Source organism: Cottoperca gobio, chromosome 8 (assembly GCF_900634415.1).
Source record: "Cottoperca gobio chromosome 8, fCotGob3.1, whole genome shotgun sequence".
In the NCBI taxonomy this organism is placed as follows: Eukaryota; Metazoa; Chordata; class Actinopteri; order Perciformes; family Bovichtidae; genus Cottoperca; species Cottoperca gobio.
In genome coordinates, this window is record NC_041362.1 from 20,648,753 (window position 1) to 20,671,989 (window position 23,237).

General features: G+C 39.2%; 2 protein-coding genes across 5 annotated transcripts; one reads left to right on the forward strand and one right to left on the reverse strand.

Annotated features, from left to right (window-relative positions):
- Positions 1 to 641: 641 nt before the first annotated feature.
- Positions 642 to 17,382, reverse strand: copz2 (COPI coat complex subunit zeta 2). 4 transcript variants are annotated; one of them, XR_003832675.1, is made up of 11 exons: positions 17,253 to 17,382; positions 9,183 to 9,251; positions 8,346 to 8,430; positions 7,634 to 7,725; positions 6,719 to 6,774; positions 6,045 to 6,122; positions 5,837 to 5,888; positions 5,031 to 5,135; positions 4,315 to 4,353; positions 3,643 to 3,675; positions 642 to 1,800 (listed from the first exon to the last, which is right to left on the reverse strand). XR_003832675.1 is itself a non-coding variant. In XM_029437997.1 (10 exons), exons 1-10 carry the CDS (start codon positions 17,268 to 17,270, stop codon positions 1,753 to 1,755), a joined length of 570 nt encoding a protein of 189 aa, XP_029293857.1. In that variant the 5' UTR covers positions 17,271 to 17,382; the 3' UTR covers positions 642 to 1,752. The 4 variants fall into 4 exon arrangements, 2 of the variants coding, with proteins under 2 accessions (XP_029293857.1, XP_029293858.1); XR_003832674.1 differs by lacking the exon at positions 3,643 to 3,675; XM_029437997.1 differs by lacking the exon at positions 5,031 to 5,135.
- Positions 17,383 to 19,375: 1,993 nt separating this feature from the next.
- On the forward strand, positions 19,376 to 22,909 carry praf2 (PRA1 domain family, member 2). The gene is made up of 3 exons (XM_029438268.1): positions 19,376 to 19,603; positions 20,448 to 20,665; positions 21,069 to 22,909. The coding sequence occupies exons 1-3, from the start codon at positions 19,425 to 19,427 to the stop codon at positions 21,206 to 21,208; spliced, it is 537 nt and encodes a 178-aa protein (XP_029294128.1). The 5' UTR covers positions 19,376 to 19,424; the 3' UTR covers positions 21,209 to 22,909.
- Positions 22,910 to 23,237: the final 328 nt, after the last annotated feature.

Below are 23,237 nucleotides of genomic sequence, written 5' to 3' on the forward strand. Positions count from 1 at the left end.
AGAATAACCCAGAATATGATTGTGATTTCTTTTGAACACTGGAAAGTATGCATTAGGTAAGGGTTTCAGGGAAAGTTGAAATGATGTAACTGTACCGACGGTCAGGAATGATTTACTAGAAGCCTGACAACAGAGGACATTTCTTTTAAGATAACTATTTCAAACTTCTAAGTCAGGAAAAAATAGTTTATATATTAATCGTATTTAATGATACTTATATATATTATAATGATTTGAACGTTTGAATGATACATAAATGAAGCCATTGTTATTTCCTCTGCTCTCAAAATTTAAAATAATCTTTATTTTCCAATTGTGATTTCAGAATTCGGGCAGTTTAGGGATCAGTTGCAGCCAACCAATCACATTACTCCGGAATAAAAGCAGAACGAACCATTGGCTGGGGGAGTGCAGGCACGTGTCTCCTGACGGCACTTGGTTTCTGCCAATAATATCCCTGACCACACCCACGAGCTCATTAATATTTATTAGGGTCGTAGAATCATGATTGGACGCACAGTGGGTAAAATAATTATATTTATAACATTATTACTCTGTTTTAAGGTTTTGATTGAGAGTAAATAAAAAGATAATACACAAAATCAACCAAATAAATAATGAATGAAGAAAAAAATCCAGAATAAGAAGACAAATGTTTTATTATCAGACAAATGTCAGTCTCACAAATGGCGGACAGACAGAAGGCCCTCCATCACAATGTTTCAACATCCAAATGTAAACGAAATGTCTTTGGCTTTTTTTTTTCAACTAAGAAAATATTTAATACCTATCAACATCTTTATCTCTCAGAAAATAGATATTACTCTTTATAACTCTTTTCACAAAATCATCCTCGGTATTTCATAACCTTCAACGTCCCTTTGACTCTTAAGATCAATTATATGTACAGATCCATATTTACCTTCATGAGAATTCCACTTTCAGGAGAATAAGGTTTAACTGCCACAGTAACATGTTGCCTCTTACACATGGTGCCAACATTTGTTTTGTGTCATAAGGCATCATTACATTCCTTTAATAAGCTGTACAAAGCACAATCCCAACAACAAACTTTATTAAACGGAGCACTTCAGTGCAAAAATTATGTCAGTGAGTGAATTTAACTTATACCTTGTTAAATGACATGGTTCAGCACTTTTCTCTTCTTATGTGATAATCACCCTTTTAGCTTGAATTGTAGTGTTATTTTTCTGTGTCTATTCTGATTTCCCAGATTAATGTAAGATTGATAGGAATGTGTATTTCCTTAAATAGATTGTAACATTTTTTAGGGGAAAGTTGTACATATCAGCAATATGCAAAACAGCTGAAATAAATCCTACAATCAAATTCAGTTTCGAGTAAACAGGAGCTGAAGATCCTGCTCCACCAAGCAATATATTGTTGTTCACTAACCAGGCTTCCAGTATCTTCATTGATAATAACTGTCCTTTGTGGAAGCACAGCTGGACACTTTCCTTTCATTTCCTGTTGTATATGGCCTGTTAAATGACACATCTAGAGTATGAACTAACATAACTCTCAAACCAAATAAATTAATTACATGTCACACACAATGTAACAAAAGGCCATTACACATAGAAAGAAATCCTATTACTGGCTGGGTATTTGCTATATAAGCAGCCTCTTGACCAACAGGCTTGTACCGGTAACCACTTTCCCTTTAGCCTGGGCTATAATAAAAAATAGCTCTGGACCTTTCTTGGGAATCCTAAATGTGTCTGTGCCCAGTCATTTCAGTATGGACCATTTGATCTGCTCCTTGGCTGACTGCAGAACCTGAAAGAAAAAAAAAAGAAGATAAGAAATATAATGTAGCATGAAGTAATACAGTAAACAAAAAAAATATAGTACAAGTCAAAAATACAAAACAATAAAAACACCTAAACCTTACTAAATATGAAATACTACATACTAATACAGCCTTGTACATCATGTAGTTAACTAATAAAAGCCTGATTCTTCATGCTCAGCTTAAGTAAGAGAAAAACTGAACTACACATCTGTGTGCATTGAAGAACTTGTACAATAGTGCAGTAGCACTGTTCCCCCACTAGATGGGACTGTGTTCGCTGTGTGGAGTTCTATGCCGCCAAGTTGAAAGACTACACCCGGGACCGGAACTGTACTATTCACGTTTTACATGTTTTGGGGGACATTTTGACGGTAACCTTTTATTTAGTCAAATACAATCATAGGTAGAGGAGAAAAATCTATTTTAAACTTTTGAATGCGGAATTCTTTCATCCGAGTCCTCATCAGTCCTCACAGGGTAAAAACAAAAAGTTCTACCATTTTTATGTGACCCAGTGGGTTCAGACTGGGGGGGGACAAATGTCACACAGGTGTGTTCCAGTATCGAGATTCAGGTTTTGTTCACACGGCACAGTGACATGTGAAAGGAAACATGCATATACTTTTGACAGGAAAAAGAGCCAATGGTCACTTGGGAACAAATGTCACTCAAATCTAAAAGTTGAAGACTCTCGAGTCCATTATCAAAGAAGCAGGTTTTTTTTCAAAGAAGCCAGTGTTTTCTTTACGTTTGTCTTTTCATGATTAGTTTCCTCAGTTATGTGTAAAGACTTAATTTAAGCACTGAGTTTGTAGTTCCTAATTTAAACAGCAGGGGGCAAATGGAGCTCAGATAACATTCACTGCAGTGTGGGATGCTGGGAAATGCAGTCATATCAGTCTCATACAGACTTCTACTGCTGCTATTTACTGAATAACAGGTGCAGTGTTAGACTGGTACCATTTCTGCGATATGTTGATGGTTAAAGTGTTTGAGGCATTTTTGAGGAAAAGTTAACAAACCACTGTTGGATACATGCCCATCATTCAAGCCCCAGCACATGACATAGGAACGTTGAATACGATTGTTCAAAGAGTTCTTCACATATCAGCCGCTCTTCAGCAAAAGCATGCCATGCTTACAGTAGACCAAAACATAGTATTTGACGCAAATATTGTGGTGTTATCCCCTTCCATTCAGAAGTTATGGGCGTTTTAAGTTTCTTTTGGCGGCCATTTAGTTTTTTGTCAATTTCGGTACCAAAACGTCCAAATTTATTTTGGCAAACAAAATATTCGGTTTCAGCATGTCCAAATGCTTCAGAAAAAGTGGTTTGGCAACTTTTCCTCAAAAATGCTTCCAACATTCAGATTTCCTGAAAATTGTCGTAGTCTATGTTGGAGTATATGATCATATCTTTTTTTCTGCAGTATGGGTACTAAAGTTTTACTAAAGTGACATATTGGATGCAGGAGTACTTGTAATGCAGTATTTTTATTTTGCAGCATCTCATTATGTCCTGGTGGTTCTGCCTCCAGCTGATAACTGTCATCAGTGTCAGCATTGTCAGATACTTCCTGTGTGCTCGCTCAGCTAGCGAACACTGTTTATTTGATCTTTTGAGTCACATTTACACCTAGATATAGATATGCAATGCATGCTATTCTAAATCCATTTCTCTGACCTTTAAACACTTCTAACAGGCCGTGCAGCGCTCCAGTATTGACTATATGATGTTATGGTCAAGCGTTATCATCAGTGTTAGGCAGTGCTACAGGGGAACAAGCTGTGCAGTGAAGGCTGTTGTGAAGTTAGTGGAGACTTACGTTAGTAGTCAGAGCCAGTTTCTCTGTTATGTGCTGTCAGGGTGAAAGCAACAGATACAGAAGAGCTTAGAGCATGAGTACACACACACACACACACACACACACACACACACACACACACACACACACACACACACACACACACACACACACACACACACACACACACCTCAATCCATTCAGTCACAGTTGAGCCTATTAGTGCTTTGGAGCGGAAGCTAAGCTAGCTGCTACCTTAACATGCGTGGTGAGCTAAAGTGTTAGCACGCACCCTGGGGAAAGCTTTCTGCTGTGATGTCGGTGTGTCTCTGTGGGTGCACAGAGTTGAGCTCTGTTATAGGTTATGGTATGAGAGAAGATGTTAATAACAATAACATGCAGTGTGTGCAGCGAGCGTTGTGTGTCTGTACGGGTGGCTGAGGTTTCATGTGTATCTATAACTTTGTCAGATCAAGTCTACATTTTTCTTGCATCTCTGCAGCTCCATTTGTGTTAAATGGGAAGTTTGTTATTAGACGAGAAGTTAAAAAGACACCTTGTTGCTGGGAAACATAAGGTTTATTAAGTACTGCTATTTACAATATGTGTATCAGTAGTGCACTTACTACATGTGTGTATGTGACATGCATGTGTGTACATATTCAGTGTCATTTAGGTGTACATGTGTGTTACCTGGGCCACGCTGTGTTCAGATAATGGGTTTTCATCCGCCTGTAAAACAAAATGACATCATCATATGAAAAATGCAAAACTCATGTGAACCAATTGATACACACTCACAACACATGAAGCAAAGCACTGCAGACAGCATTGGATCAGTAGAAACATCCTCACATACTGTAGAGAAGTGTCATTCAAAGCTCAGCCAATCACCAATGTCTGTCTGTCTGTCTGTCTGTCTGTCTGTCTGCCTCTCTGTCTGTCTCTCTGTCTGTCTCTCTGTCTGTCTCTCTCTGTCTCTCTCTCTCTGTCTCTCTGTCTCTCTGTCTGTCTCTCTGTCTGTCTCTCTGTCTGTCTCTCTCTGTCTCTCTCTCTCTCTGTCTCTCTGTCTGTCTCTCTGTCTGTCTCTCTGTCTGTCTCTCTGTCTCTCTCTCTGTCTCTCTGTCTCTCTCTCTGTCTCTCTGTCTGTGTGTGTCCACTCTTGGTTGTTTGCCATGACATTATGCACAGACTACCCTGGTCCCCAGAAGACACAGAAACCTGACTCTCCTCACTTTTCCTCTCGCTCACCAGCAGCTCACAGATTTAAAATATAGAGAAATGTCAGATTTACTCTTTAAGCCTCTCTGATAGTCAGCATGCTCACTGTGCATTAAACTTATCTATCATCCCTCCTTCATCCCTTCACTGTCTCCATCTCACTCATTCATTCATTCTCTCTGTCTCACCCTCTGCCTGTCTGTCTACAGCAGCTGGCTCTTGTCTGTTTGTCCCTCTACGTTACTGGTGATGTAATCAAACAGGACAAAGCCATAGGCTGGCTCTGACATTAGCTGACACAATCAGAAGAGGAGACAGAAAGGTAAAGCAGGTAAGAGAATTCAAGAAGGCTACAGTAGAGTGTGAACAGGCCAAACAAACAGCACCTTCACAATATAAGAGAGGTGGGCAATATGGCACTACATGTAATTATATATATCACAATACAGTAATAGTTGTGTAAATTCAATGAATAAATGGTTTAAAATAACCATACAATACTTAATCACATTTGATTATTTTCTTCTTTTATTTGCATCACATGAGACGACACAATGATTTCAAAATGGAAGCTTTAAGGTTCCTGAGAATAACAATGTCAAGTGTTACTGGTTAACAGGTGCAAATAAATACCAGCCTGACTTTATTCAGCGCAATATAAAAAAATATAAAAATCACACAAATGTGTACTTTGAGCATACCAAAAGAAATAAAAGACATGACTTTTCATGACATCCTGAGTTTACAATGTCACTCTCCTCCTCCATGTCTGCCCAAATCGGGTTACCTTGCAAGGCAGCTGGATAAGCAAGATCACGCGAGAATCACGAGATCCCGCGAGAATAGCTATCATGTTACAAACAGTATTGCAGCATCTCTATCATTGCGGTTTATACCGTCAAATCACCCAACCCTACAATACAAAATGTTCTTCCACATGACTAAAATCAATAAAGAAAATGCTATGATTGGGAGGGACTGACAGTCATCTTACCCTATAGTTGACCTTCTGCAGGACCTGCTGGGGGTCACTCTCCAAAATCACCCTGGCAACAGAATTTTAAAAAGCAGGACATTATATAAACTAAACAATTAAAAGAGTGATTGACACAAAGAATAATAGTAAGCTAGTTTATATGTAATTTTGTGTTCATCTTACAGATCTGTACTCTAATCAGCTGCACGCATTGTGTCTCTCTTACCCTCCATCAATGATTTCGTCCACAACCAGTAACACTCCTTCCATGTTGTCCAGTAAATACCTCCGCTCCACATTTTTCCTGCAGAAAAAAACACAACGATGCTATCCATAATACTCTGTATCCCCCAAAATCCTAATTTCACATGTCTTCACATTTACTTAAAGGGACAGTTGGACATTTAGGAAGCGCGATTATTCTCTGTCTTTTCTTGAATTAAGATGATATCACAGTCAACAACATGTGTTTCCTAAGAGTTTGTAAAGAGTATAACACTGACATCATACTGTATGATCTGGACATATTGCACAGTATAATCATTCATACTAATAATATTAATATCATCATTTCTCTGTCTGTTTATTCTCTGCACTACGACTGCATCTGTTCACATAGAAACCACATCCACCACCGTTTATCAACACACACACACACACACACACACACACACACACACACACACACACACACACACACACACACACACACACACACACACACACACACACACACACACACACACACACACACACAGTGATGAGGGGCTGCATGCATTTAATATCATTATAGTGCATGTGCATGGGGAGGAGTCTGTGAAAACAATCATCATCACTTAAAAGCTGTCCGACACCACAGAGATTGTGAAACTTCTTTTAAGACTCGATGAGCGAACGTACCTGAGGATCTGACTGAGGGACTCAAACAGGCAGTTCAGGACTGACATCAGCATCAGCTAGAGAGAGAAAAGGAAAAATAGCATTTGATTTCGAAGATGCAATAAAGTTGTTGTTTTTTGTCACGACTGGCTCAGGAGGCAGTTTTTCCCATTTGCCACTTTTCACAACAACTTTTAGGTTCTAATATATTTAGACCTCCACCCTTAAAACACCCTTTATTAATCATTAATTTACCCCTGAAAACACACAAAGCACCTGCATCTTAATCAAAGAGATTGTTATGGTAAAGAGTAATTTTTCCACAAATTTTAAAAGGTGAACCCGCACCCTTCATTTCAACCGTACACTTCATATGGTGTTTTAAAGGTTGGAACTTTACATTTGGGGTTGAGATATTTCCAGGTGTTGTTGTTATTCAACAGGATTCTTATTCTTACTCAGTATTTAGGTATTTAAAAGGTTTACCCTTCATTTGGGTTAAATTAATCCATTGAATGAAGTAAAAGAAATTCCATCCGTGATCCACACAGAAAACCCGTTAAAACCCTTCAAAATGTTAAAATCTTTTAATTCTAAAAACCCCTAGGTATCCTTTACTTTAAACCTTAAACAGGACCATAGTTCTTAAAGTGGGGGATGGATTTAATGCTCAATACATTCATATAGTCGATATTAAAATATATTAAATAATAGGGTGTTTTTATCTGTATAATGATATTGTTCAAATTCACGCAAAAGAAAGCTGCATTTAGATGAGCTAGTGAGACATATTGAAGAATCATTTCGCATAATTTTAGCATTAATCCACTGCTGAAAATAGTCCCAAACAAGTACACTAGTTCCTCCAGTTTGAAGAATGTTTTTTAAAAACTACAGTGAAATATTGTTTTGGCAGAAAAAGCAATTTCACCCTACCTCGTTCTCCTGAGCACTTCCTGCCACATAGAAGAAGAGATCTATACTGCTCTTATAGACGATAGTCATCCCCTCCAGGAAAGCTATCTCATCTACAGAGAGAAGAAAAAGATATACACTTCAGAGACAGAGAGGAGGGAGGTGAGGGAAAACAAGAAAATGAAAACGAGTAGAAGTTTTAGAATGAGAAAGGAGGGAGGGAGACAAGGAAGGGTGAGAGAAATAGAGGGAGGGAAGGGATGCTTAAAGGAAAGGAAGAGCAGGACAAAGGGAGGGAAGGAGAGGGGATATAGCATGACATGGGAGAAGAAAGAGAAGAAAAGAGCAGAAAAGGAGGAATGAAGGAGGAGTTTAGAACAAAAGGAGGAGGCCAGGGGCAGAGACTCAGGTATCAGCTGTGTGAAAAATCTAAATTATTCTACAGTGCAGAAAAGTGACCATCATGTTTCTCTGAACAGCCAAATAAATGTGTATGTTGGTTTAAAAGCTAATAGAAAATCCAAAAGTCACAATTTTCTAGATTTTGCAGGTTCACACTAACATAGTAGGCCTACTACTGGATTGGCTCCATAGTGGAGACCAGGCTTAAAACCGCTTGAGGCTAGTATCACCTGCACGTGTTGGGCTACTAGGCGGTAGATAGTTTAACAGGTGACATTGGAGACGTGTGTGAGTGAGGAGAATACACAGGGAGGGCCACAGAACAACTTACGGTCTCCTTTGTGTGTCTTGTTGAAAATGTTCTTCTCAAAGTTCTTCTGTTCCTTCATGGAGGGGTAAAGCCCAGGATCATAGTACTGAAACAGAAGCACAGGCGCTGCTGGGTTAAGGGTTTCAACATGTAAGAAGTTAAAGAAATGTAAGGACATGTGGAAAAGGATCCTCTAATACCAGAGCTTCTGGATGTTTTAGTTCATTAGAGTTATAATCCTTACAGTCTTCATGAAATCACATCCTGTTTTTGATGTTATTCATGGTCAGCATTTTTTCAGCAAGAGCCATTCAATGTATTCACATTCAGCAAGTATTTCTCTAGTTCATAGTTAGTGGTGGAGTATTCCATTCTCATGCTGGATTCAAGGGGCCTTCAAATGCACGAGGCAAGACAAGGAAACAATTTAGCAGTGTTACTGTTTGTACTGTTATCTTATTAATAACCACCTTGCTGTTTACTCTCCTACCGCATTGGCACCAATTTTCTTATCTAACTCTTGGCAAGAAAGAAAATAAGAATATTTCTTAAAATATCAAACTTTTCCTAAGAGGAATTATAAACCCTCCTTTCATAGAACATTTGAAAAAAATGCATTGAAGTCTGTCGAGTTGGTCTTCCACAGACCAAACACAGGGCTTTAGGACTATAAACAAATGGAACTTTGACACAACAAACAGATGGGTGCTGAAGCAAGTTTCAAGTCACAAATAAAATGAAATATAATACAAATATGTGCTTTCTGAGCTTTGGATGGTCAGCTGTAAAGTAAGATTAGGGATAATGTGCTGTTAATGGGCCAAAACATGTAAGATCACTGGTATGGCTCTTAGTTACCTTTGACAGAAGTCTGTTGCCATCATTGTCAAGAATGAAAACAGCTTTCACTGTGTAAAGGGTAGGTTCCTGCAACAATAAACAGAGAGGACATCTTAAATATTTCTGCTTTGCTGAGTAACCTCAGGGAAACATCTAGGACGGGGAGAGTTCTACTTCTTAATGCCACAGCTACAGTCAAAGGCATTCCTCCCACGCCTGAACAATGTGTTGTATCAACCTATATTATCAAGCCGGCTTTTCCAGAAACACCCTGTACACACATTAGCCGCCCAGTCCAACCACTCTCTACATTCATCTCTGCAGACTTTAATGCATTCATTTTGTTTGTCCATCCAGCTTTGTTCTGGACTTTCAAAGAGATGACCAAAGACATGATCCTTCTAAGCCATCTATGCAAACATCCAAACATCCATCCAAACATCCATCCAAACATCCAAAACATCCATCCAACATCCATCCATCCATCCATCCGTCCGTCCGTGCGGAGAGTTTTCAGACCCGGGACAAAGTTCTGTTATGCACTGACTAGCATAGATTCACAGTCAGAGTGTATCACAGAACTTAGACCAGGAACTTACAAAATTCACTGCCCAATTTTCTCAGCTGACATTACCATTGTTACAGGAGGACGAAGATGATGACGAAGACATGTTTAGATCAACCACCTTTTGTGTCAGGCAACAGTGTTTCCCCTAGGTTTACTGTTTTGGGGGGGTGCTGTCTGGGCTTGAAGAGGTCCGTGTGATGGGGGATTTTTAGTTCTCTCCTCTCCTTTCCTCCGCTCTGTCTCTGACTGTAGGTGTGTGCGCACGTGTGTGTGTGCGTCGGGAGCGGAGCCCTGCCCTTCCCGAAACAGAGCAGAGGAGAGACTGTGAATGCGCAAAGCAACGCAGTAGACATTGAAACGTGCACGTAAATTAGATAAATAACACAAGTGTTTAGTTTATTTAATAAAAGAGCACATGTTCGATGTGAAAAGTGAATATTAAAAGTAAATAAAAATAAAACACCTTTAACTTCCATTGACAATGAGAATGTCATTGGTATTTGGTCATAACCAAAGTATTGGACAAATGTAAATGTTGGGCTGATGATGGATCTAGACAAACAGAGGATCACCAAAGTTATTATCCATCTGGTCAAGTGATGAACCGACCGACCAACACGTCCAACTTTTGAGCTGCACCACTTGGTGCCTAAAACCCCCAAAGTTTTATCTAATGTGAGCAAGCATCCAATGGTCAGATTTTCAATCAATCTTCTTTTGATGAAACTTGAAAATAATGTCTCTGTGAGTAACTAGCCAAATATTGCCGTTGCATCAAAAGGACGAGCCAAGCCAACTCACTAATACACCGATATTCTTTTATAATCAAGGTTGTCATGTCCACTACACTAAGCTCGCAGAGGTTGCTGTATACAGTGATATGAAAACCTATATTTATTTAGACCACGAAGGTCCAGCATTCTACGCAAAGACTAGCAACTTTGATGAGAAGTCGTTGAAGTGCTCTAAAAATATGGAAATTTAAACATCTACAATGCAATGAAACTGGGCAAACTGGATCGGCTGATAAAGCCATACCTGTCCACTCTCCCGTTTTTCCCGTAATTATCCCGTATTTTTAACCTTTCAAAAAAGAAAAATAGGCCTAATTAAAAAAAGTGTAAAGTGGCCTCCGGTAGAGCAGGTGGCAGTATTATGTTTAACTTTAGCTGAAAAACGTTATCCGCCAGTAAACACACAGAAGAAGAAAACAGGAACAGTAACACAGAAGGTGAAGACGAAAACATATGATGAGAGTCACAGTGAATGGGAGATACATGGAGACGCAGTTGTACCTGCCAAACAAGTTAAAACTTTATGTAAGTACCTGCCAAATGGGAGGAGACCTTCCCTTATTTATTAAAAGCAGAGTCGGGCAAACTCATGCTTTTTGTAGTGTGCCATTCAGATGTTAGCTTTGCACACGGCGGAATAAGCGATGTTCGTCAGCGTGAACAATCGTCCAAGCACAAGCACGCCAAGAGGCACAAAAACATACACTGTCAATGACTTCATGTGTGACAAGAACTGTGTCGGAGGCAAACCAAGTGACCGAAGCTGAGGGAAAGATGTTGATGCTTTACGGCAAAAATAATGTAGCCTTCAGCTTCTGCGATGATTTCAGTCGCAGTGTAGCGGACATGTTTCCAGACTCTGCCATCGCAAGGAAGTACTCGTCGGGGGAAACAAAAGCCACACAACTCATTAATCATATAAATTGATGATAAGATATGATGGATAAAGCTCACATAACACGATTCAAAGCTCCAAAACAATCCACTAAATGGACCATGTGGTGAGATAATTTTATCAACTGCTAGCCAGTTTTAGTCATTTAATGAATTGGGTTGCACCATTAAACCTAAAGACATGTTTTAGCCATTTAAACCGAAGTTTCTACGTGTAAGTCAGTTGCTAGGAAACATGTAGCACAGTCGAATCAAAATCAATCAACAATGTCAACCAAAACTGTAAATTTGCATGCTCTGATATAACTTTAAAATTTAATTGTTGGCACCAAACCGTATATATAAATAACCTGACAATATACGTTGCAGATTTAAAAGTATTTTTGAGTTTAAAGTGAGTGGAAAATACCTGATTACCCAACCAAGCAAAGTTTTTGGGTAATTTAGTCATTATAATTAATGTTATTGGCACAATATTTTGTAATTGGAGCAACACTGTGTGACTTTGTGAAATGTACATTGATAGTAGGCTACTTCTCTAAATCTAACATTTTAGGCACATTTTGTTCAAATCTGTAATGCTGTTGGTTAATAAATAGAACTACGTCATGCTTTGCAGCACTATGGAGCAATGTTTTCACATGCGAGCCCGTTTTGCTTGCTCTCACATACAAGAAAGCACATGCTTCTTGCAAACAATGCATACAACGAACACTCAAAAACTGGCATCGTAAAAGTTTTACAGTACGAGGAAAGCCTTGAGGATTCAAACGATGTGACACTGCATACGAACATATATAAGAAAAAACCATAGAGCCCCTTTAAGGTTACAACTTATTGTCCTACTTTAAGAGTGGGGCTTGCACCTTTACCATTATTAATAATGAGCTGTTTCAATCTTCACTTTAAATGGTTTGTACAATAGCATGCTAGTTGGGTCAGTCAGTTGTGCAGTAGGTAAGTCTAAATGTATCTTACTAGTTACTGAGCAAACACTTTCTGTTCTCTATAACTATGTTTGAACTTCCCAGCTGCTGGTGCAACCGGCTGCTGATCCCTGTCCTCAGGGAGCAGCTCTTTACATAAGATGATGGATGATGACGAAATAATCACTGAAATGACACTATGAAATCAGCAACTTAATAAGTAATATTCAAATTAGGGCTGTCGAATTAACACGTTAATTTTGATTAATTAATCACAAAAGAATTAACGCAGATTAATCGCGCTCTTAGATGCCCCTTGACTCTTTACGTCACCGACGCGGCGCGGCAACAGCAGCCTCGTCATCATGATGGAGCGGATGAGAAAACGTTACTTGGCCCAGTGAATGGAAAGTTTACATTAATAAAGTCCCGGATGTAACTGTTGATGCTCCGTTCTGTGAGATTCCTGCAGCAAAGAATGTTCAAACCATCGAGAACTTCAAGCTGAAATATCACCGCAACGAAAAGCACTGAGCAGCTAGCTCGGAGCTAGCTAGCACCTGCCGCTGATGCTAAAGTGAGCGACCCGTGTCGTCATCTCTCGATCAGGCGTTCAGACGCAGCATGAGTCGGTCTACCTGAGACACATTAACAACTCCATGAAATGTATTGTAATGGACTGCAGGTGGTAGAGGACAGGGGGCTAACGGAGGCTTTACACATGGCATCAAAGGGCACAACTTTTAAACGTTTATTGTGCAATGAAAGATGTTATGCCAGATTTGAAATGGCACTTTATGTCAAACTGTTGGTCTGTGTTGTCTAAGATAATTGTAGCAAACAAGATATTGGAGAAATAGTATTGAAATAAGACATGTTGACCAGTTTATAATTCACTCCTCTTCCAAAAGCCATTTGAATATTTTGAAATGCTTCTCACACCAAATATTGATATATGAGATTAATTTAGATTAATGAATTACAAAGCTTGTAATTAATTAGATTTTTTTTTTTTTTTTTTAAATCGCTTGACACCCCTCATTTAAATGTAACAGCACATTGGAAATGTCAAATAATTAAGAATAACTTAGGAAATTAGAGCAGATTGTTTGGAGGTACGAGCACTCATTTAGTCAAACGTAATACAGACCAACAACAGCCTCAGTCTCAGTTAAGAGAGTTTAATGTAAGAAGCCTTTTTGACTCACTGTAAGTCACTCTAGATCTACATGACAGCTAAATACCTCAAATGTAAAAATTATCTGTTTGGTTTAAACATAATGATTGTATCTAGTGTGTAGGTGTATAAGTAGGTCATGATTCAGACAAAACCACAAGACCAATTTAGATGTCTGGAGAGAGGGTTCACTAAAAACATCATCAAAGCTTCTTATCATTTGGACTTTGGATTGGCAGTTGTCTAAACTGCCATTTAGATTTTTACCCCATCATGGACACAATATACAACAGGACATTCTAAGCATTTAGCTGATACTGTGATATGCATATGACATGATGCAAAAAAAATAAATGTTTGCTTCCATCTGCTTGTTAAACAGAACCAGATCACTAACAATTATTCTATTTAAAAAAGATTTCCAGCACAACAGGAAGAAGCATTATTCTTCCAGAAAAAATGGAGAAAGAGAAATGTCTTAAAACAATAGTTTGACATTTTGTAAAATATGCTTATTTGCTTTCTTTCCAAGAGCTTGATGAGAGGCTTACAACTCTTCTATGTGTATGGTGAATATGTATGAAATACGGCTGTATTTCTTAAAGAAACTTAAGAAGGCAGAACTCCCCAGCCAAGTTCTTGTTAACTTTTACAGAGGAGCAATAGAAAGCCTCCTGACTGGAAACATTGCAGACTGGCATGGTTAGAGCACGGCCCTGGACAGGAGGACTCTGCAGAGGGAATACAACTGCCCACAACATCAGTGGTTCCGATCTACCGAGCGTCAGTGATATTGGGGAGAAGACGTGCCTGCACAGAGCCCAAAGGATATATATATATTTTTTTAATCGGTCTCGTTTATCTATGTGAAGAACTCCTTTAGGTACATGACCTTTACTTGTAATATTCAAAGTGGTCAAAAGCTATAGAGACAAAGAGAACAAATGTGAGAAAGATAAATGCAGCACCAAACTTAACAGAGGTGAAACAACAAGTAAAATATTGAGAAAGAGCAGCGGTGGAAGAAACGTAGACATTCAGAACTATAATTTAGTTAAAGTACATAAGTATTTACTTTAAGTAAACAATGTTACTTTTCTGAACAGCAGCCACTGTGGACACAAGTGGCAAGTACAGGATGTGAGATCATAGTGTAACATTTGTAGAGAAGAGCCACAGAGTCAGCGCTGGTGTCTCAGGGATGTCAGATACATGCTGATATCTATCTGGGGTTACTATAGCAACGAATCAATCAATCAAATAACTTTATTGTCATTTCAAGCTTTACACAATGTACAATTCAAATGAAATGTTATTGTACTGGCTTACTGTAACGGAGGAAATGAATAGGTGATCATAAATATTTATAAAAGTTGTGGTGCTGATGCAGAAAAATAAAATATAAATGTATATGCTGCTGTTGGTCAGACCAGACCAAGTAAGACTCTAAAGGCCCAGACACACCAAACGGACATCAAAGAACTTCGCCTGCGTCTAACCTAACAAACCTGCAAAAACTTCAGCCAATGGTAAACTAGCACGTACGTTCTGAGTGAGAGGAAATAACTCTCCACACCAGCAGGCGGCGGTAGTCTGTATTCGTCTTTGAAAAAGGGAAACCGATAACGTTGGGCTGCGTGCGGATCAACAAGCTGTTGTTATGATACACACATTAAAACAAAGCATTGAAACGATCAGATGAGATGAAGATGAAAAATGAAGAGAGACTCTCTCTGTGCGCTTGTTTGTTTTCCTAACCGATTTGCAAGTGTCTTTGAGTTACTAGAAAAGCGCTATACAAGTCTAATGTATTATTATTATTATTATTATTATTATTATTATTATTATTATTATTATTATTCTCTCACCAACAGGCTCCACAACCGATTCAGCCCTTCTGCTGGGCCGAAAAATGCAGACGGTGCAGGACACACCATAAAAACTAGGGAGTCGGCCAATGTCAGACCGGTGAGCGATTGTTGGCCCTTTATAAAGGCCCCGAGACACCAAGCCGACTTAAAAGTACTAGTGACGACGGAGCCGCCCGCTGTGTGTCGTCATGTCGCTTTAAGTTTGCCCAAAAAGTCGCACTTAAACACAGCCAACAAGCACATACATACTGTGTAACTCTCCACACCAGCAGGCGTCGGTAGTCTGTATTTGTTATTCAAACGAGGCAGCCGGAAGACTTCGGACTGCGTATATACAAACAAGAAACAGCGTTTCACTTTTCTTTCTCTTCTTGTGCACTGATTTATTTTGCCGATAGTCTCCACTGCCGACAGACATTAACCAACTGCAGATACCGTGTTTCACGGCCTTTAGCGGCTTTTTGGTTGATTTGGCATGCCGGGGCCCTTTGGTGAGAGAAATCACGCTAATTGGCTTAAGAGAAAAACATAAATCAGAAATAAGCATCCTATAAAGACAAACCCTAACTAGATAAGTGACAATAATAATAATAATAATAATAATAATAATAATAATAATAATAATAATAATAATAATAATAATAATAATAAACTCGTCATTGACACTGGTCGCCATAAGAAAGACTGGCGAGAAGAAAAGAAAGAGAATTAGTTACCATTGTGGAAAGGGAGAAGTTGTAACAATTGTCCAAAATACAAAGAAATGAAAGAAGACTTTGTCCTCAAATTCAACCAGAAAAAGAAAGACTCATCCTAACCCTATTTATATTCTATTCTTCATATGTAACTATATATATATATATTCTATTCTTCATATGTAACTATATATATATATATATATATATATATATATATATATATATTCTATTCTTCATATGTAACTATATATATATATATATATATATATATATATATATATATATATATATATATATATATATATATATATATATTCTATTCTTCATATGTAACTATATATATATATGTAATATGTCACACATCCATAAAGTCCTGGTGAAATTGAGACAAAGAGAGAGAGAGAGAGAGAGAGAGAGAGAGAGAGAGAGGGGGGGGGGGGGAGAGAGAGAGAGAGAGAGAGAGAGAGGGGGGGGGGGGGAGAGAGAGAGAGAGAGGGGGGGGGAGAGAGAGAGAGAGAGAGAGAGAGAGAGACAGAGACCGAGAGCGAGAGCGAGAGAGGTGGACGTGGCACCTACTCTGTTCTACACGTCAACCGATCTGTGCACATATACATTTAACTACGCCATGTGTGATATAGACAGACAGGACAGTGTCTCCACAGTGAAGACTGTCTCTACACCAAAGACTGTGAGCCTCCTCCTGTTGCTCTGGACTCTGTGTGGATAACAGCAGCGGCTCACTCAGTCTATTGTAATGGAGTTAAGTTAACACCCTATAAGTTGTCGCACTGAAACCAGTGCAGTACTATTTTTACACGCATAGAAAAGTGTGTGTTTTACAGCACCGGCTGCATGAGAAATCAAACTGTGATCAGGCCTGCGCGTCCACAACAACACGCAACATGATTAGGTCACACTCACGGTCATAAACTAAAGAATAAATCAAACCTGTTAATGATTTCATGATTAATGAACAATCTGCACCCCCCTCTCCCTCTCTCCCTCACTACTGTTGCCCACCACCGAAACAGCCATAATGCAACAAATGTCCCTCGCGCTAAAATACATTTAAAAAGCAGTACAAAATACACAAACTGCCGAGCACATCACAGTCCTCAAACCCCAAAGTAAAGGTGCCCGGTGTAACGGCAGAGACTCACCAGAGACGTGGAGTCCATCGCTGCCGCCGCCGTGCTCGCTCGCTCGGTGTGTTGACGTGGACAGCTCTGAGCTGTCACACCGAGATCACCGCCCGGGCGCGCTCCTGCTCCGCAGCAGCCAACTGGATAAAACCACTGCGCGCTCCCGACAGTCTTCCTCCTCTCGCTCACTGGCCTTTCACAATAAAAGTCTTTGTGGGCCTTCAGAGGCTACTATGATTTACAGTTCACCATATTGTTTTCAAGGATAAGGTTGTGATATTCTGTAGGCTACATTACATATTTTTAACAAATTCCATAAAAAGAGCAAAATAATCAACTATGAATTTCTTATGTAGCCAAACATGATATAGCTAATTATTATTATTGAGTGACTTGTTCCCTTATTATGATGAAAGTGGGCACACTATTTATTCTTTATTCGGTCCCACATACTCCTGCCATAAATGCTCACTTTTGTGTATTAATCTTCCACTGAAAATAGTCCCAAACAAATGCACTATTTCTGTCTGTTCGAGTAACGTTGTGTTAGAAATGACAGAATGTGCTGATACAGTTTGAGTGACACTGAGGTGGTCCGCTATCAATAACAGTGACATTACTCTGTGGAAACAGGAAGTTTCACAGTGGCAGGTGTTGTACTGCCATTTTGAAGTCAGATTGGTCTCTGGAAATATATTTTTAATTATTAAGTTTGACTGATTAGTCATACAATTGAAATTCTACTTCTTCTTCAAAACTGAGTTTGCAGTTTATTATACATATTATTTATGTATTATATTCATTCAATTATTACTGACTGACTGACTGACTTATTGAAGTTATGCAAAACAGCCTATCCCTTTCATGCTCTTACCGTAAGGCCTAGTATATACACATTCTGCAGAACAACGTGCGGCCTTGTGCGTTCCAATTACCTCGGAAGTCGGAGCCGGAAATGATGTCACATCCGAGTTAACTGCATTCCAGTGACAAGTCGGAAAACCATTAGCTTTGTTAGCCATTTTTTTTATTACAACCATGTATTACACAGTTCATACAGTGTAACAACATGTCCACAGTGTGTATGACTGGTTTAATGGGATAAAGTGCTAGTAAACAGTATAGCACTACAACTTTCACTTAGTTGATGCAGGAGGCAGAGCCATCTAGTATTGTGAGGTCGAGGTGAGAATCTTCCCAGTATCGGCTACAACTCGAGCACACCAGCACTTGTTAAAGTATCAAACACCTGAGGTGGACATCGAATTTAACTATTGTGAACAAAAGCACACGCTGAATATACATACAAGTTACATCTTGGTTATATAAAGTGGTAAATGCACAGCAGGGATATTATGGCAAGTTGTGCTTCAATGCTCATTAGGTGTTGGTTTGTGCTACACATCTCGTTGATACACATCACGTTGATACAAGTTACTGTGTCTGCAGCAAACATAGTTATTGAAAAAAACAAGAAAGAAAAAGCTGGGTGCTCAATGTGTGCGGTGTCAAGTATTTAACTGCTCCCACATTGAGCTACACAATGATTTGCAGAGGGGGGGCGATGCTAATGTGCACATCCAACTTGTGTGGGTTTAGGCTTGATGCGAGTGATTGGTTAGGCTTGGGGTAAATCTATCATGGCAAGGCAATCAGAGGCAGATTGGAGCCGAGTAGGACATTCCTTGGAAATATTATAGCATCTACTGCTTCCCGGCTAGTTTGACCGTCTTTTTCGAATTGGAGGCTGGCTGGAGAATGCAAAAGTAGTCCCGAAAACAATTTCCAAGTATATATAATTATCTTGTCATTGGGATAACAGGTGACAAAATACATGTTTTCTCATGATAACAGGATAAATGTGTCCTTATCTCAAGAACATATATTTTCCCATGATCACAAGATGACCACAAGTAAACAGGATTAACAAATGTATATTCTTGTTTATTAAATATTAAATGTGATTATATAAAATTACATTGAGGAAACAACAACACACGGACACGCTATAAATTATGCCAGATATCAAGAGATAGTGGTACGAATATTTCAATAATCCTCTATTACTGCGGGACTGAAAGCGCATACTCGATGCTCGGGCACGCGCATCGCCAGAGCTGCTCGAGCAACACACACCCCTTACGGCCGCATTGCATTCTGGGAAATTGGGTTAATTATCCATTAGGAAAGATGGCAGGCGTGCAGCCGCCACCCCTCCGGAGCCTGGATGATTTTCTCCTGGGCTCGGCCCGGTTCGCTTTGCCCGATTTACGCAACCTGGAACGGTGGAACAACCGCATCATCAACAACCTGCTGTACTACCAGAGCAACTACTTCATGTCCGCACTGGGCCTCCTGCTCATAGTGGGGTAGGTTGCATTAGTCTGACGTGGTCCCCCACTCTCTCTGTCTCCCAGTAATAATATGAATATGAATATGAATGTAATGTGCGGTCATTCACTGTTCAGAGTATGGCAGGTATAGACACACTCTGCTGCTAGACTGCATCCATGCACTCTACCAAAAGGATTGTTATTTTTGTTTATGTCGGTTATGTGGTCAAATTCTGGATGCTTGTTTTTAAATTAAGGGAAATATTTAGTCGGGACTGGCTGAGGTTTTGTTCTCCCTGTCAGAAGGTGCAGCTCTGTCTCCACTGTGTCTTCCTCGCACAGCCATGATTTATTTTGTATCTAACTGTCTTAATGGCCAGGCTGTGCTCACTGAGTCTGTACTTTGTCAGGGTAGCTCTGTGTTTAATGTCAAGTCTGCATCATAAAAACTGCTATGTGTTTAAATAATAATAATAAATTGTATTTATAGAGCGTCTTTCAAAGCTAAATGCTAACATTTCCTCTCTTGAGACAATATGGACTCCCAGCATGTCTGTATGTCCTGGAGTGTGTTCAACAAGGACACATACTCGTCTAGACTCCAGTTAGTTTGTTCTGTTTCAGGAGGGAGCAAAAAGACTTGTTCATAAAGTTATGTAAAAGTGGGTTTCTAACAACAATGGAGCTCTATGACACAGAGGAGGACGATATATCAGGCTGTGATACACACACACTACTTGTTAGGAGATACATTCACTGTTACACAGTTACACATGGGGCTAGTTGACGATAAGAAAATAAAGACTATCACCAGTTTCCCTTTTCAATTCGGTCTCCAGGTAACTGTCCTCTGTGTTGGTAAATGTGTCTTTTCTCTCAGGTATGTGCAGCCCTTCCAGTTGTTTGTCGGGGCGATGGTGGTCACCTTGTTATTCCTGGGCTTTGTCTGGGTTGCAGAAAACCAAGCTCCCATTCGTCGTTTCCGTAGAAACCACCCAACAATCTCCGTCTTTGCCATTCTTCTAGTCAGTTACTTCTTCATATCGGTGCTGGGAGGTGTGGCCGTGTTCCTGTTTGGGATAGCCTTCCCTACACTGAGTAAGACCGGAACACACACACACACACACACACACACACACACACACACACACACACACACACACACACACACACACACACACACACACACACTGTCTGGCAGCAGCAGGTTGTCCTCTCCAAACATGAATATACATTTCCACAGCACTAAGTCCATCAGCACAGTTTTCACTTACTAATTATTTCCACTCACTTTTAGCTTTTCTCTCTCATCTCTGCTCAGCTACTGTCACTGCAACAGCAAAGTGGAAATAATTAGAGAATGAAAACAGTATTTCTTCTGTTAGAGAAGATACACTGTGACATGACTGTTGTTGTACTGATGGACTTAGACTTACTTTATACTGAATTTATCAAGAAAACAACTGATCCCTTCATCTCTCTGTGTCGCTCCTCTCCACAGTGGTTCTAGTCCATGCGTCGGTGAGGCTGCGCAGCCTGAAGAACAAGCTGGAGAACAAACTGGAGAGCATCGGTCTGAAGAGGACGCCCATGGGACTCCTGTTAGAGGCCCTGGGACAGGAACAGGAGGCTGGATCCTAGAGGGAATTAGAGAGAGAAATGGGTGTGAAGTGAGTGGATAACAATATAGGACAGAATTCCTGCAGGGAAAGAAGAAGAATAAATAGAAAAATGAAGTAGAAAGAATGAGCCAGGAGCAAAGGGGTCGCTTTGGTTTGTTCTAAAGGAGCCAACACAGAAGGAATAGAGGTCTTTACACTAATGGGAAAAGGACAGATGTAGAACCCAGACATCATCATAACACACAAATGATCAATCATCCCTCATCTTCTTTTGCACTTTTAGCACACGTTGTTTTGTTTCTTTTATTTTGGCATGATATATTTCTGTGTTCCCTGTAAGTCATATGGGCACATTCACATTGAGCCATCAGTGTGTATCTGCACATTGAATGTGATACGCACTCTCATCTAAACCTTGATCTGCGCTCCATCTCTATGCCTGTGGAGCTATGACGTTGATAACGTTATAAATATGCAAGAAAAAGTCAAAAGATTCTGAAAATAGTTATAATTCTATATAAAGAGGTCTAATATTTTGAGAAGTTTTTGATTAAAGTTTTAAAAGAAAAAGTATGTTGTGCTGTGCTCCAGCTGATCACATCCCGCTATGGTCTCACGTCACGTTTCATCTCAGTATTATTCTAATAAGGACAATGAAGTTAATATTATTGGTAAATATACTATAACTTAAGGACATCCACATCTCATTTGACACGTTAGAGCTGACTGACCTGTTTACTACGAGAACTCATTTAAAACGTTGTTTTAACATTATTACCTAATTATTCTAATCGTACAAGTTTTCTTCTAGTTGAAGTACAACTATATTCTAACTTTATGTAATATGTATGTATTTTCAAAATGTAAAAAATTGTAGAATTACAATGTCATATACTGTTATTCCTTTTTTATGAAAAAATAACATTGAATTCTTGAAATATTACTGCTTTTTCTCCAAAGATTACGACTCTAATCTCAAATTTCTTTCTTGGGAGTACTTTATTCTCACAATATAAATATTTTTTCGCAAAATAATTAGACTAGTCCCCCCCAGCATTGTGCCTCCCTCCGGGTCTCTGTACACATCACATGCACTACAGGAAAACAAAGCATTGATACTGTACCGTGCCATGGATGTGGTAGTTGTAGTCGTACTAAGTGTAAAGAGAAACGACATTATTCATGTGCAACACAATGTGTCCACACTGTAAATACAGAGCATAAAAACAAGTGATTTTCATTTAGTGTTTACATTATTTTGTGTTACCTAAATGCTTAAATTAGGTGAAGTTAAAAGGGAATTGGGGGTTTTATATGAAGAACAAAGCTCCAAGACTCAAAAAAGAGTACAACAGCAGATATGTGAAGGAAACAAATCCCCTTTCAAATAAATCCTTTTAGTTACCACATTTCTGAGCCTGTGTTTAACCAGAAGACAAGGCTGTCCATTACACTCCTACACTGCGGCAGGCATCCCCTTAGTTCCTGTATAACTTAAATCCTTGTTGCCGTGAAGAACCACTAACCCATGAAGTTTGTTCTTTTTGTACATTTCTGTGACAGAACACATGTAACTTTCTTTACAGGCGTTGATTCTGAATGTTCCGTGTTGCCTTCCATGCATTTTGACTGACCAACATCATGTCTTTGACTGTTGCCAAAAGATGGTATTTATTTAAAACATTTTTTCTAAATAAAACAAGAATGTTGTACTGCAGTATTTATGGACTATAACATCTTAAAATGTATATTGATGTGACTTTCTAATAATTTGTACTTTAATACAAAAGGACAGGTTCATATGTTATCTTTTACAAAAAGAGTGAGGACATGTAGTTTTCAGCTACCCAGATTCAAAGATCACGACTCAAAGATCGCCAGTACTGTGACTAGTAACGGCGTAATTGATTACTATTACATGAAACTGAGGGTCGAGGAATTCATGCAATTTCATTAATTTGTTATTGATTTCAATAAAGACACATAGCAAAACAAAAACTCATTTAAATCGTGTAAACGACTACGAAACCAAAATAAAGTTTATTTTC